This window comes from Lithobates pipiens, unplaced genomic scaffold (assembly GCF_037356315.1).
Source record: "Lithobates pipiens isolate NorthernLeopardFrog02 unplaced genomic scaffold, aLitPip1_a1.2 Scaffold_23, whole genome shotgun sequence".
Classification (NCBI taxonomy): domain Eukaryota; kingdom Metazoa; phylum Chordata; class Amphibia; order Anura; family Ranidae; genus Lithobates; species Lithobates pipiens.
This window is the reverse complement of record NW_027507785.1, coordinates 58,636,986-58,650,601: the sequence shown is the minus strand read 5'-3', so window position 1 is coordinate 58,650,601 and position 13,616 is coordinate 58,636,986. Positions and strand designations below refer to the sequence as shown.

General features: G+C 45.2%; 1 protein-coding gene across 2 annotated transcripts in view; it reads right to left on the bottom strand.

The window, feature by feature from the left end:
* COL7A1 (collagen type VII alpha 1 chain) overlaps positions 1-13,616 on the bottom strand; it is a 294,429-nt gene that overhangs the window by 208,127 nt on the left and 72,686 nt on the right. For both annotated transcript variants that reach the window (XM_077451699.1, XM_077451698.1), the window contains exons 9-12: positions 13,268-13,390; positions 8,307-8,456; positions 3,823-3,942; positions 474-620 (exon numbers count right to left, since the gene is read on the bottom strand). In XM_077451699.1, coding sequence (XP_077307825.1) covers positions 474-620; positions 3,823-3,942; positions 8,307-8,456; positions 13,268-13,390 — 540 coding nt within the window. The remainder of the gene's footprint in view (positions 1-473; positions 621-3,822; positions 3,943-8,306; positions 8,457-13,267; positions 13,391-13,616) is intronic.

Sequence of the window (13,616 nt, the reverse complement as noted above, 5' to 3'; positions counted from 1 at the left end):
TATATATATATATATATTCTCAATATGGGAGAATATTTAAATAATAGTTATAAATAAACCCAATGTCAGTATAATAATTTGGCAAGAACCACACCAAGGACACTAGGACCTCAGAACCTGCAGAAATTTAATGCCAGATTTCGCCAGCAGGTGTTGCTACAGTAATTACAGTGTAATCTGAAATTGTCTTCTAATTGTAGGAGGGTCAAGATGTAAAATGACCATTTAAAAAAATGGACACTCCCACCTTACTTTTTTTAAAACATATATTTTTTTAAATTCAATCTATATCATTGGTTTTACAAGGGGGGAATATCTGTTAATGTTCCCAGGTTCACCCCCTGCTCTGGCTCAGGATGCCTCAGGTTCCATGTATTCACGGTTTGGATAATGGGGAACTGCCAAGGCTATATAACGCCAATCTGTTAAGAAAAATGTCCTAATTATCATTTGTTGGTGCATTTGAATGCTACCTGTTTTCACCCTCTTAGATATTTCTGGCCCCTCTGTGGCCCCAAAAAGTGGACTAACGGACACAGTGTACTCTGTGCTGGACTGGAGGTTCTGGATAAAGTAAGATTCTGTAGATGGACCAACGTCAAAGTCTTTTGTGTCTTCCCCTGAAAATTAAACACACAATTCAAGTGTTAAAAAATTTGCAAAACTAAGGGTTGTCATACATGATATAATCCGATTGTCTAATCCCTGTACAATCTCATTTACATTTACCAATGCTATGTAATATGAAGATGAACCTGTACAATCTGGTTCAAATCCCAACCACGGCACTACCTGACTAGAGTTGGCATGTTCTCCCTGGGCCTGCGTGGCATTCCTCCGAGTAATCAGGTTTCCTCCCACACTCCAAAGACATGGTGGTAAGTTAATTGGCACCTGTCTAAACTGGCGCTAATATGTGTATGTATGAATGTGAGCCAGGGACCTTAGATTGTAAGCTCCTTGAGAGCAGGGACTGATGTCAATGTACAATATACAGTATATACTGTATAAAGCATTGTGTACATTTTCAGCGCTATATAAGTACCATAAATAAATAATAACATGTGAATGTTTAGTTTAGTTAAATGCAAAATCAAACCAAATCTTTACTTTTGTTAATATACCCTAAACCTGATTAATTGCACATTTTAAGTGAAGTGAGAACACTTGTAAGTGATAGCAGCTAATTATTTAATGTATACACTACTTTATTTCACGAGATTGTGCAGATTGATATTAACTTTTTACTTTTGTTAGTCTACAATAGAATACGGGAACCACTGCCAACTCTTCATTGGGGAGACCCTGAGACTTGAAGAAGAAGTGAGGAGAGAGAGAGATATTGGGGGGGGGGGGGGGCGGGAGCAAGGAGAAACAAAGTGGGAGAGTGAGGTAGCGAGAGAAAACCGGAAGCCTACATAATTTAGGATGGAGATAGTGGATCGGGGAAAGACAGAAGAGACAGAGGGGGAAGAAAGGGAGGTGGGAGGTAGGAGCTACAAGGAGAGAGAGAGAGGAGGGGGAGTTAGAAAAAGGGGAGAAGTAGGGACTAAATCATGAGAGAAAAAAGATAAAGAGAGAAGAGTGGAGAGAATGAGAAGGGGGAGGGGTGGAAAAAGGGGAAGAAAAAGAGACTGAGATAGGGAGGGGGAGAGAGGGGGAGGGAGTCAAGGGAGGAGAAGGGAAAGAAGGGGCGAGAGAGACGGGGAGAGAGAGACGAGGAGGGGGAAAGAGAGAGAGAGAGAGACGGGGGAAAGACATGGAGAGGGGGAAGAGAGAGACAAGGAGGGTGAGAGAGAGAGAAAGGGGGAGACATGGGGAGAGAGAGAAACAGGGAGGGGGAGATACAGACAGGGGGGAGAGAGACGGGGAGAGAGAGAGGAGGAGGGGGAGAGAGAGAGACGAGGAGGGAAAGCGAGAGATGGGGAGAGAGAGAGACGAGGACGTGGGAGAAAGAGACAAGAAGGGAGGAGAGTGAGAGACGGGGGAGATATGAGGAGGGGGGAGAGAGAGAGATGGGGAGAGAGAGAGACGGGGAGGGAGAGAGACGGGGAGGGGGAGAGAGAGACGAGGAGGGGGGTGAGAGAGAGATTCGAGGAGGGGGAGAGAGAAAGGGGGAGACATGGGGAGAGAGAGACAAGAAGGGGGAGAGACAGACAGGGGAAAGAGAGAAACAGGGAGAGAGAGAGACGAGGAGGGGGAGATAGAGATGGGGAGAGAGAGAGACGAGGATGGAGGAGAAAGAAACAAGAAGGGAGGAGAGTGAGAGACAGGGGAGAGATGAGGAGGGGGGGGAGAGAGACGGGGAGGGGGAGAGAGAGACGGGGAGTGGGAGAGAGAGACGAGGGGGGGGAGAGAGACGAGGAGGGAGGAGAGAGACGAGGAGGGGAGAGAGAGACGAGGAGGGGGAGAGAGAGAGATGGCGGAGAGAGAGATGGGGAGGGGAGAGAAGGGGAGGGGAGAGAAGGGGAGGGGAGAGAGAGAGACAGGGAGAGAGAGAGACGAGGAGGTTGAGAGAGATGGGGAGAGAGAGAGAGACAAGGAGGGGGGAGAGAGAGGGATGAGGAGGGGGGAAAGAGAGATGAGGAGGGGGAGAGAGAGAGAGACGAGGACGGGAGGGAAAGAGAGAAAAGGAGGGAGGAGAGTGAGAGATGGGCGTGGAGAGAGAGACAGTAGAGGGTGGAGAGAGAAAGGTGGGGGGGAGAAAAAGGGAGAGAGAGTGGAAGGGGGGATGGGAGAGAGAAAGAGAGATGATGGGAGATAAAGAGATGGGGGGAGGGGAGAGAGAGACAGGACAGGGGGAGAGAGAGAGAAATGGGGGAAGGGGAAAAGGGCAAGAGAACAGAAAGAGGGAGGGGGAGAGAGAAAGACGGGGGAAGAGTGAGGGGAGCGAAAGGATAAGAGAGACTAGAGGAGGGGGGAGAGAGAAGGGAGAAAGAGAGGAGGGAAACAAAAGGGAGGAGAGAGAGGGGGGTAGAGAGGGAAGATAGATGGTTAGAATGAGAGTGAGAGAAGGTGAGAGTGTGAATTACGACGCCTGGGATAATCCACATTTTATAATTTGCTACATTTCATTCTGCCAAAAAAAACAGTTCAAAAAAAGGACAACCCAGATAAACCACAACTGGTAATATAATATGATGTTAGCAATGCACACTTTAACAAGGGTTGGAAAATTATTTTTATAACAATGTTGCCTGCAAAAAAAAAAAAAAAGTACTTTGCAGAACATCTTCATATCATACCGAGCATGAACATACGGACTATTGTGATACGTCACAAGGTTGTGTGAGGACGGGCACTTGTGTTCTTTCATGTTGAACTCCTATTGTATTATTAGCTACCCTAAAAAAATCTGTTTGAATGTCTTCCAGAAATTCCGTCCAACTAGGTAACTCCCTTGTGCCTTGGCCCAATAACCCAAGCAGACAACATTTGGCACCGATGTGGTGCAAGTCTTTACATTTCTCTTATCAAAGGCGCCATGCACATTCTTGCCCCGTTATTAGCATGTGGTGAGGCTGAGAACCAAAGAAACCACTTTAATTAAAACATCTGAATGATCAGAGGAGACCCCCCTATCAAAGGATTGCTTTAAAGTGTAGACATTATTTTGTAACCTGAACCAATCTTTTAGAAGAATGGGCTTTTCATGGGTGTGGTGGGTAGGGCTGGTCATCACAGGAATGGACAGTTTTCGGTGCAGTGGCACTAAAGCCAAAAAGAGAGTAGAGCCCATCCAAGGTACATGGGGAACAACCACCGAGGAATGAGGTGCAGGTAAACAATATGCACTTTTCGAGTATAATAGAAACAAATTACCTGATTCAGATACCCACGAGATACGGTAGCCGGTGGCACCTCTGATCCCTCTCCATGTGAGCCTCATGCTTTGGGATGTTACATCCTGTATATTGAGATCTGTTAACCCATCTACACGCCCTGTGGATACAAAGAAGCAAAAAGGTTTTTTTTTTTGTTTTTTTGTTTTTTTACGTCAATTTAATAAAAGTCAACAAATGGATATCTTCAAAATTGAACTCCTACCATACAGCTAGAATATAGTTGAAATCCAATAGACCTTTCACTGCATATTACCGCAACACAAGAGTGTGAATGGGCCCTTATCTACAACTTGCCAGTGAAAGGATCACAACTGTGCTATGGGCTTAACAGCAGTTAAGCTGCACAACTACACCAGGAGTAATGGCAAAATCAATATTAAAAAAAATACATAAATAAAATAACTGGATGATTTTCTTTTAAAGAAATTATGTATTTATAATATCTAGAGCAGTGGTCTTCAAACTGTGGCCCGGGGGCCGGATGCGGCCCTTTGGTTGCCTTTATCTGGCCCTTGGGACACTTATGCCCCGTACACACGAGCGGACTTTTCGACATCCAAACTCCGACGGACTGAGTCCGGCGGACTATCCGATCGTGTGTGGGCTGCAACGGACTTTAGCGAAGCTAAAGTCTGACGGACTTTAGAAATGAAGCATGCTTTAAATTTTCCCGACGGAACTCCGCCGGACCCGGTCCCCTTTGAAAAATCCGCTCGTGTGTGTGCTACTCCGACGGACTAAAACCGACGCTAGGGCAGCTATTGGCTACTGTCTAGGAACTTCCTACTTCGAATCCAGTCGTACGTCATCACGTTCGACTCCGTCGGAGTTTGGTGTGATGGTGTGTGGTCAAGTCCGTTCGGTCGAAAAGTCCGCCAGAACTCCGTCGGAACTCCGGCGGAACTCCGGCGGAACTCCTTTGGAGGTCTGTCAGACTTAATCCCTCTCGTGTGTACGGGGCATAACAATAGGGCATTATTTCTTCCACTGACACTAAAGCCTCATACACACGATAGGACTTTGTACAAACTTTCCCTTGGATTTTTGTACAAAGGGCGTCGGCCCTGAACTTGTATTGCATACACACAGCAGGACTTTTTCAGCCAACTTTCACCAAATCACGTGGTTTTTCTGCTCTTTACCGCCACCTTTGGTCAACTTCTGTATTGTTGTCTGATCTTTTGCATTGGTTCTGAGCATGCCTGTTTGTACTTTGTACAAAAGTCCTATGGTTTTCTGTACACACAATCAGACTTTGCTCTATCAGACTTTTGTTGCCAGAAAGTTTGTCCGTTCGCACAGCCAACAAAAGTCTGATGAAAACCAAAAAAGTTTGTCCGATGGAGCGTACACACGGTCGGATGTTGCTCCAAAACAGCTAATTTGCATGTTTGTTGTCAAAAAGTCTGATCGTGTGTATGGGCCTTAACAATGGGGCACTATTCCTCCTAATGATAACAACGACGGGGCACTATTCCTCCCTCCTAATACCAAATGTGGCGATATTTACTCCTACTGATAAAGGGAGAATTTCCACAGTCCAGCCCCCCTAAAGTCTGAAGGACAAAAAAATGGTCCCTTATTTAGAAAGTTTCTAGACCCCTGATCTAGAGGATGGCATTATATTTTGATCCAGAGAGATATTTAGACTATTTTTGTGGGTCCAGTAGAGACCTTTTTCCCCAGAGATTAAAAATTGACCACAGGCGCCCAGGGGATTTAACCTTCTGCTGGACCATGACTTGGATAATTCAAACAAAGCCAAAATTTAACCATCATTATACCAACAATCCCACCCAACATTTTTGTTCTTCTATCATACATGTGGAATTTTATGGCCATGGAAGCCTTTTATTAAAGACCAAAAAGATTACACAAGAAATTAGAAAAATAAATAAGGGTTTTTCATGGCACCAAATTCTGAACCCAATTGCTGTGATAACCAACTAATTTCTTTTGGCTGGACTCCCAGGCACACTGTATTGGGACAGTTACACAAAGTAACTGCAGATACATTCCAGTTATTCTACAGTAAGTCATTCCAACCAGACCACCAAAAAGGGACACTTTACCACAGTGCTGTTCTGTCTTTGACTAAAGAGTCTTCGCTCCACTCCTAAGCCCTTGTACACACGGTCGGACATTCCGACAACCAAATCCGTCGGAATTTGTCCGACGGATTTTGTCCGAAACTGTTGCATACACACGGTTGGACAAAGTTGTCGGAAACAGAACGTGATGACGTTATTTCGTTACGACAGGACTACGTTCACGCTAGTAGCCAATAGCTTTGGTGTAGGAATTTGATCTGAGCATGCGTGGCACTTTGTCCGATCGGAATTCTCTACACATGATCGGAGTATGTCCAATCGGAGCATTTTGTCGGAAAATTTTACCAACAAGTTGGAAAACTTGGTTCGCCGGATACTCCGACGGAAACAGTCCGATGGAGACCACACACAGTCGGAATATCAGACAAAACGGTCAGATCGGACACATTCCGTCGGAATCTCCGACCGTGTGTACAAGGGCTTAGAGAAGAGACTCTCCACCTTTTCCAGCTGAAACCAAACAGCCTAAATTAAAGAAGAGTAAATATCCCTTCCATCCGGTAGGTGTTCCTTTATATTGTCCCCCAGACCCCCACCAATTATCACCCTTAACCCCTTGCAAATTTGTCAAGGAATAAAATTTCACTTTGGATGAGTTATACAATACCTTAATTCCCAGATAAGGCCCATACACACGATCAGACTTTTTGACAACAAACATGCAAATTAGCTGTTTTGGAGCAACATCCGACTGTGTGTACGCTCCATCGGACAAACTTTTTTGGTTTTCATCAGACTTTTGTTGGCTGTGCGAACGGATAAACTTTCTGGCAACAAAAGTCCGATGGAGCAAAGTCTGATCGTGTGTACAGAAAATCATAGGACTTTTGTACAAAGTACAAACAGGCATGCTCAGAACCAATGCAAAAGATCAGACAACAATACAGAAGTTGACCAAAGGTGGCGGTAAAGAGCAGAAAAAGCACGTGGTTTGGTGAAAGTTGGCTGAAAAAGTCCTGCTGTGTGTATGCAATACAAGTTCAGGGCCGACGCCCTTTGTACAAAAATCCAAGGGAAAGTTTGTACAAAGTCCTATCGTGTGTATGAGGCTATAGAAGAATGGATTTTGGTTATTTTTGTATGTTATTGGAATTCTGTTTCTTTTTTCCAATGCTTATTATGACTAAAGGCCCGTACACACGATCGGACTTTTTTACAACAAACATGCAAATTAGCTGTTTTGGAGCAACATCTGACCGTGTGTACGCTCCATCGGACAAACTTTTTCTGTTTTCATCGGACTTTTGTTGGCTGTGCGAACGGACAAACTTTTTGACAACATAAGTCTGATGGAGCAAAGTCTGATCGTGTGTACAGAAAACCATCGTACTTTTGTACAAGGTACGAACACGCATGCTCAGAACCAATGCTAAAGATCAGACTACAATACAAAAGTTGACCAAAGGTGGCGCTGGAGTAATTGAACGTCCTCTTTTGAAGTGTCATCAGTACGTTATGTTTGTTGCCTAAAATGTCCTGCCGTGTGTATGCAATATAAACTTGTGGACTACGCCCTTTGTACAAAAGTCCACGGGAAAGTTTGTACAAAGTCCGATCGTGTGTATGAGGCTTAAGTGTGGGTTCACACTGCTGTGGTGTACGAGATCGGATGTGATTCGCACCGCACTGCAGCGCAAATCACATGCGATCTCTGTGCGATGCGAGTTCAGCCATACAGATAGTATGGCTGAATTCGCATCGCATCCGGCCCAAACTCGCACAGGACCCTTTTTTTTGGTCCGCAGCAGAATCGGATCGCATGGGTGTTCACACCATGCGATCCGATTCCTGTCCGAGTTTGCAGATTGCACTGCGATATGCGAACTGATCTGGGGGTGTCATTAACTTTTCACTGACACTCCCAGCAGTTCGCATAGGGCAGTGTGAACTGCCGCCAGGAGGCATGCGATGCGGGAACCCGCAGTAGATTCGCAGCGTTCCCACATCGCAGCAGTGTGAACTGCCGCCGGGAGGCATGCGATGCGGGAACCCGCAGTAGATTCGCAGCGTTCCCACATCGCAGCAGTGTGAACTGCCGCCGGGAGGCATGCGATGCGGGAACCCGCAAGTAGATTCGCAGCAGTGTGAACCCAGCCTAAATCGCAATAATATAGCCATGTCACAACACCTCCCCCCCATACTGTTTGGGTTTCCCATTCATAGAGCTGTCATTTCTGTGTTGACATGGACATGCAATTTTTATCCATCTTAGCCTCCTTGGAAAAGCACGTTTTAGCATTTTCTTCTAGTTGGGTACCACCAGACCTTGTCACTGAAATGCTTGTTTCATAAGAGGTTGAATCTCATGCACAGGAGTCCTTTTTTCAACCATCTAGTGTAAGATACTTACGTGTGCGTCCACTTATTGTGGCAGATGTACCAGTTTGCCTCTGGAATTGCGGATAAAGCACCAGGATGTATTCGGTGTCAGGTCTCAGGTCACTCAGAGTATCTGATAGTGCGCTTCCACTCAAAGTCTTCTCTGCCGCCCTGCCATCCCCTGCACACCAAAGACACACAGTTAGAGCGGGAAGTCATGCGTCACCCATCAATCATCATACAGCTGAGCATCACAGCGAGCAATGAAAATCATCTCTGCTAGCAGTGTTTGCTGGTGAGTCACAAGCTTGTATCTTTGCTAGCCTCAGGGCTGAATATTCTTTATTTGTTGGAGATACATTACCATGGCAGGGTGTGGTATGGAGAAGGATACGTTATGGCTGCAGACATGTAAGGATCAGATGTAGACATGTACAGGTATGTCCCAGGCTGATGCTGGCATCCTTCCAGATGTGCTAATCTATTTTATTTTTAGAATTCAAACACCTACATACCTTCAGAACATTATCCTAACACCAGATAGGTCTTCTAAACACTATATGTCAATGTCTTGCTGAGCAAATTGCACTGTATGGTTAGATGCGTTCCGACATATCTTATTAAATAGCCATGGGAGGAATTGGCAGGAATAGAGACGCAATGTAGATGTTCAGTTTGAAAGTACATATGTAGGGAGGTATATACAAATTTAATTTCATATAAGATCCTTTTATCTGGTCTTATCTGGAATATTATAAAGTGATGTTAACACGTCATACAAGTATGTGATACAGTAGGCCTAATGTTCTGTTTGGATGAAGTTGGTCCAGACCGGTGGTCTCCAAACTGTGGTCTGCGGGTCGGATACGGCCTTTTGCTTAGCCTTTATCCTGCCATTGGTGCACAATTCCTCACTCCGACACCAATGATGAAGGACAATTCCTCTTACTGACAGCAACGATAGAGCATTATTCCTCCCACTAATACCAACAATGAGCCACTATTCTTTCCACTGATATCAATGATGGGGTATTGTTACCCCCACTGATGCTGGGGCATTTTCCACTCCCACAGGCCACAGTCCAGCCCCCCTAAAGTCTGAAGGACAGTAAACTGGCCAATGTTTCGAAATTTCTGAGACCCCTGGGTTAGACCAGTTACAACTTTTACAGTTCTTTCATAATGGCTGTTCCTGGGCAAGGACAAGGCAAGTGTTCTGCTATAGGCTTTAAAGCGGAGGTCCACCCTAAAATGGACCTTCTGCTCATCGGAATCCTCCCCCCCTCCGGCGCCACAATTGGCACCTTTCAGGGGGAAGGGGGGTTCAGTTACCTGGATAATCCAGGTAACTGCACCCACTTCTGGGATATCTCTCTGCGGAAAGGGGCGTAGATTACGCCCCTTTCCGCAAGTGCCCGCCCCTTTCCGCAAGTGCCCCGCTGCCTGCTGGGAAAACACACAGATCCCAGAGGCAGCGGGGACCGTCCTTATTGCGCAGCGCGGCTCGCGCATGCGCAGTAGGGAACCGGGAAATGAAGCCGAAAGGCTCTATTTCCTGATTCCCATACCCAAGATGGCGGCGGCAGCACCCGAGAAACGATCTACAGATCGGCTTCGGGTGCCGACATCGCGGGCGCGCTGGACAGGTAAGTGTCACTATTTTAAAAGTCAGCAGCTGCAGTATTTGTAGCTGCTGGCTTTTAAAAAAAAAAAAAACGCGGAGTCCCGGCGGACTCCCGCTTTAAGAATTACTTTAGGGCAGCTTTTGTCCACCAGGGTTCTGAGGAACCTTATGGTTCCTTTTGAGCAGCCTTTCTCAAACTTTTTAACACAGAGGAACCCTTGAAATAACTTTCCAGTCTCAGGGAACCCCCTGCTAAAAATGACTATATCTACAATTAATAAAACATTAGTGTGATGGTCAGTGGGAAGAATGCTCCTTAGCCCTTGTACACACGGTCGGAGATTCCGACAACCAAATCCGTCTGATTTTTTCCGACTGATTTTGTCCGAAACTGTTGCATACACACGGTCCGACAAAGTTATCGGAAAATCCGACGTGATGACGTTATTTCGTTACGACTGGACTACGTTCACGCTAGTAGCCAATAGCTTTGGTGTACGAATTTGATCTGAGCATGCGTGGCACTTTGTCCGATCGGAATTCTCTACACATGATCGGAGTATGTCCGATCGGAGCATTTTGTAGGAAAATTTTACCAGCAAGTTGGAAAACAGTCCGATGTAGACCACACACAGTCGGAATATCCGACAAAACGGTCCGATCGGACACATTCCGTCGGAATCTCCGACCGACGGAATATCCGTCGGACCCAATTTTCCAACTTGTTGGAAATATTTTCCGACCAACTGGTTCGATCGGACATACTCCGATCATGTGTAGAGAATTTTGATCGGACAAAGTGCCACACATGCTCAGATCATATTCCTACATCAAAGCTATTGGCTACTAGCCTGAACGTAGTCCCATCGTAACGAAATTACGTCATCACGTTCTGAAAGATCGGATTTTTCGACAACTTTGTCCGACCGTGTGTATGCAACAGTTTCGGACAAGATCCGACGGATTTGGTTGTCCAAATCTCCGACCGTGTGTACAGGGGCTTAGAGATAGCTAAAAAGATCAATGGTGTGAGAGGGAACTTACAGTATCTGAGAAACAGAAATTGCTCACTGCCAAAGGAGCCTCTGCAACCTCTGGAGGGACCCTAGGGTTCTATGGAAACTTGGTTGAGAAACCGTGCTCTAGAGGTTGCTAATAGATCTATGAGCAATAAGAAATGTCTGCCTCCTAGATAAATAAGTACTGCCAGCAATGATCTTTTAAGATAGTTTTAAGGAAGAAAATGGGGGGGTGTCTTCCCAGTGACCACAAATGTAAGGAGCATTCTTCCCACCGACCCTCACACTAATCTACTGTGAGCTGTAGTAACTATCAACAGGGGTTCAGTGAGACCAGAAGGGTATTGCAAAGGTTCCTGTCAGGATCACTTAGTGCTCCTGTTCCTCATTCCAGCATCCGGGTTTTGGTTACGGCAATTTCCTTGTCTGTCTGTCCACCCGCAGGCTGATTAATACGATCGGTCTCTGGGTGGAAACCGAGCCTGTTATAAGCCAGCTCAAACCTCATTTGAGTGCTTGTGATGGAGAGTGATACGTGTGTTGTTCCTGATTAAGCTCCCTGTCTGTCTGCCCTGTTCTGTTAGTTTTGGATTTCCCTGTGTATGACTTTGGACCGGATTATTGGACTATTCCCTGAACTCAGCCTTCCTTTTACCTGGACTGTCATAGAACCACCCTATCTGTCTGCTAACCGCCATTATGTAATTGGTTTGCTCAGTTCTCATGTGCCCCAGCGTGCGGGCCAGGCACTATAGCATTGTGTATAAGTCCTGGGGGCAACCGAGTACTGGTAGGCCTGCTTGCCTTATGGAAAAGGGGGCTGCTATAGGTAAAGCACACAGTAGCCAGCTATAGTGTCTGACCATCTGCATTGGGGTAGACATGACAGTTCTTCCACTTTAGTATAGTTAAGAAAGGCTGCTTTAGGAGTTAAAATTGTTTGGTGTTAAGGTCAGTTTTTGAGTTAATGTTAGGGTTAAAGTTTTAGGGGTTAGGTTTCAGGTTGGGGGGGGGGGTTAAGTGTGAACACAGAGAGGGAATACAATTAACCTCCTGATCTCCCCCTAGTGTTAACCCCTTTCCTGCCAGTGACATTTTTACAGTAATCAGTGCATTTTTTTAGCACTGATCTCTGTATAAATGCCAATGGTCCCAAAAATGTGTCAAAAGTGTCCGATGTGTCCGCCATAATGTCACAGTCCCAATAAAAAAAAAAAATCGCAGATCGCCGCCATTACTAGTAAAAAAATTTTTTTTAAAAAATGCTATACATCTATCCCCTATTTTGTAGACGCTATAACTTTTGTGCAAACCAATCAATATACGCTTATTGCGATTTTTTTTACTAAAAATATGTAGAAGAATACATATCGGCCTAAACTGAGAAAAAAATAGCTTTATTTTTTTTTTTTTTTTTTAAACGGGGATTTATTATAGCAAAATGTACAAAATATTTAGTTTTTTTCATAATTGTCGCTCTTTTTTTGTTTATAGGGCAAAAAATAAAAACCGCAGAGATGATCAAATACCACCAAAAGAAAGCTCTATTTGTGGGGGAAAAAGGGCATCAATTTTGTTTGGGTGCACCATTGCATGACATGTGCACTTGTCAGTTAAAACAACGTAGTGCCGAAATCGCAAAAAATGGCCCGCTCATTCAGCCAAATCTTCCGAGGCTGAAGCGGTTAATAATAAGTTGTGAAGTGGCTGTAAACCCCCAACATGTTAAAATGAGCAAAGCATATCCTTGTATAGTGTATGTTTGCCTCAACCCAAAGCACTGAGTGTGTTTTATGTCTGCCAGGTTGTGCCGACTTCAAGGCAGGGGGGGCCTCTAGCACACAGCCTGTGATTGACAGCTTTATCTGTTTTCCTATGGCATTGTATAGATGGTGGTGTGTCCCTATTCACTCTAGATTCAGAATACACTCAGCTCTCCTCTCCGAGCTGTGCAGTATGTGCCCCTGGAAGCTCAGAAAGGCCGTGTCAATTCTGAAGTTTGAGTAGATGTAGAGAAGAGAGGGCTGCAGATATACAGGTACAACTTATGCAGGGGGATTAGATTAATCTCTGTGTATCACTGAGTATACAGTATGTAATGATTTACAACCACGTTAAGGGTTATGTTAAGCACTAGGGGGGAGAACAAGGGATAAAGTATGTGTAAACCCAAAGATCTATGTTTAGCATCATGACCCACTGTATACAGTTTTTTTCCAGCAAATCATTTTGGGGAATCTGTTGCAAAGTTTCTCACCTGGAGATCCTGCCAGTGACAACACTTCCTGTTGCCAGCTGACATTAAAAAACACAATAGAGTAACACATACGTAAGGGTCCACATACTCACCTCTAGTAGAATAGGTCAGCCGGTATCCAGTTGGCGGCTCTGCTCCAGAAATGGACCATGCTATCCTGAGGAAGGATGGGCCGGCCTCTGCCACACGGAAGTTTGATATCCCAGCTGCGCTTGCTGCAAAATAAGAAATGTAGGTGCAAAATCGAAAACTCTGCATATAAAGGCTTAATAGACATAGGTGGTAACTGTCATTTAAAATCTCTGGAGTAGGCTTTGTAGTGCCAAAATCTTGCATCACTTCCCCAGTTATGCGCGTACACACGATCAATTTGTCTGGCGTACTTAGTCCGGCAAGCAATCCGGCGGATAGTCCGGCGGACTTTCTACCGAACGGACTTGG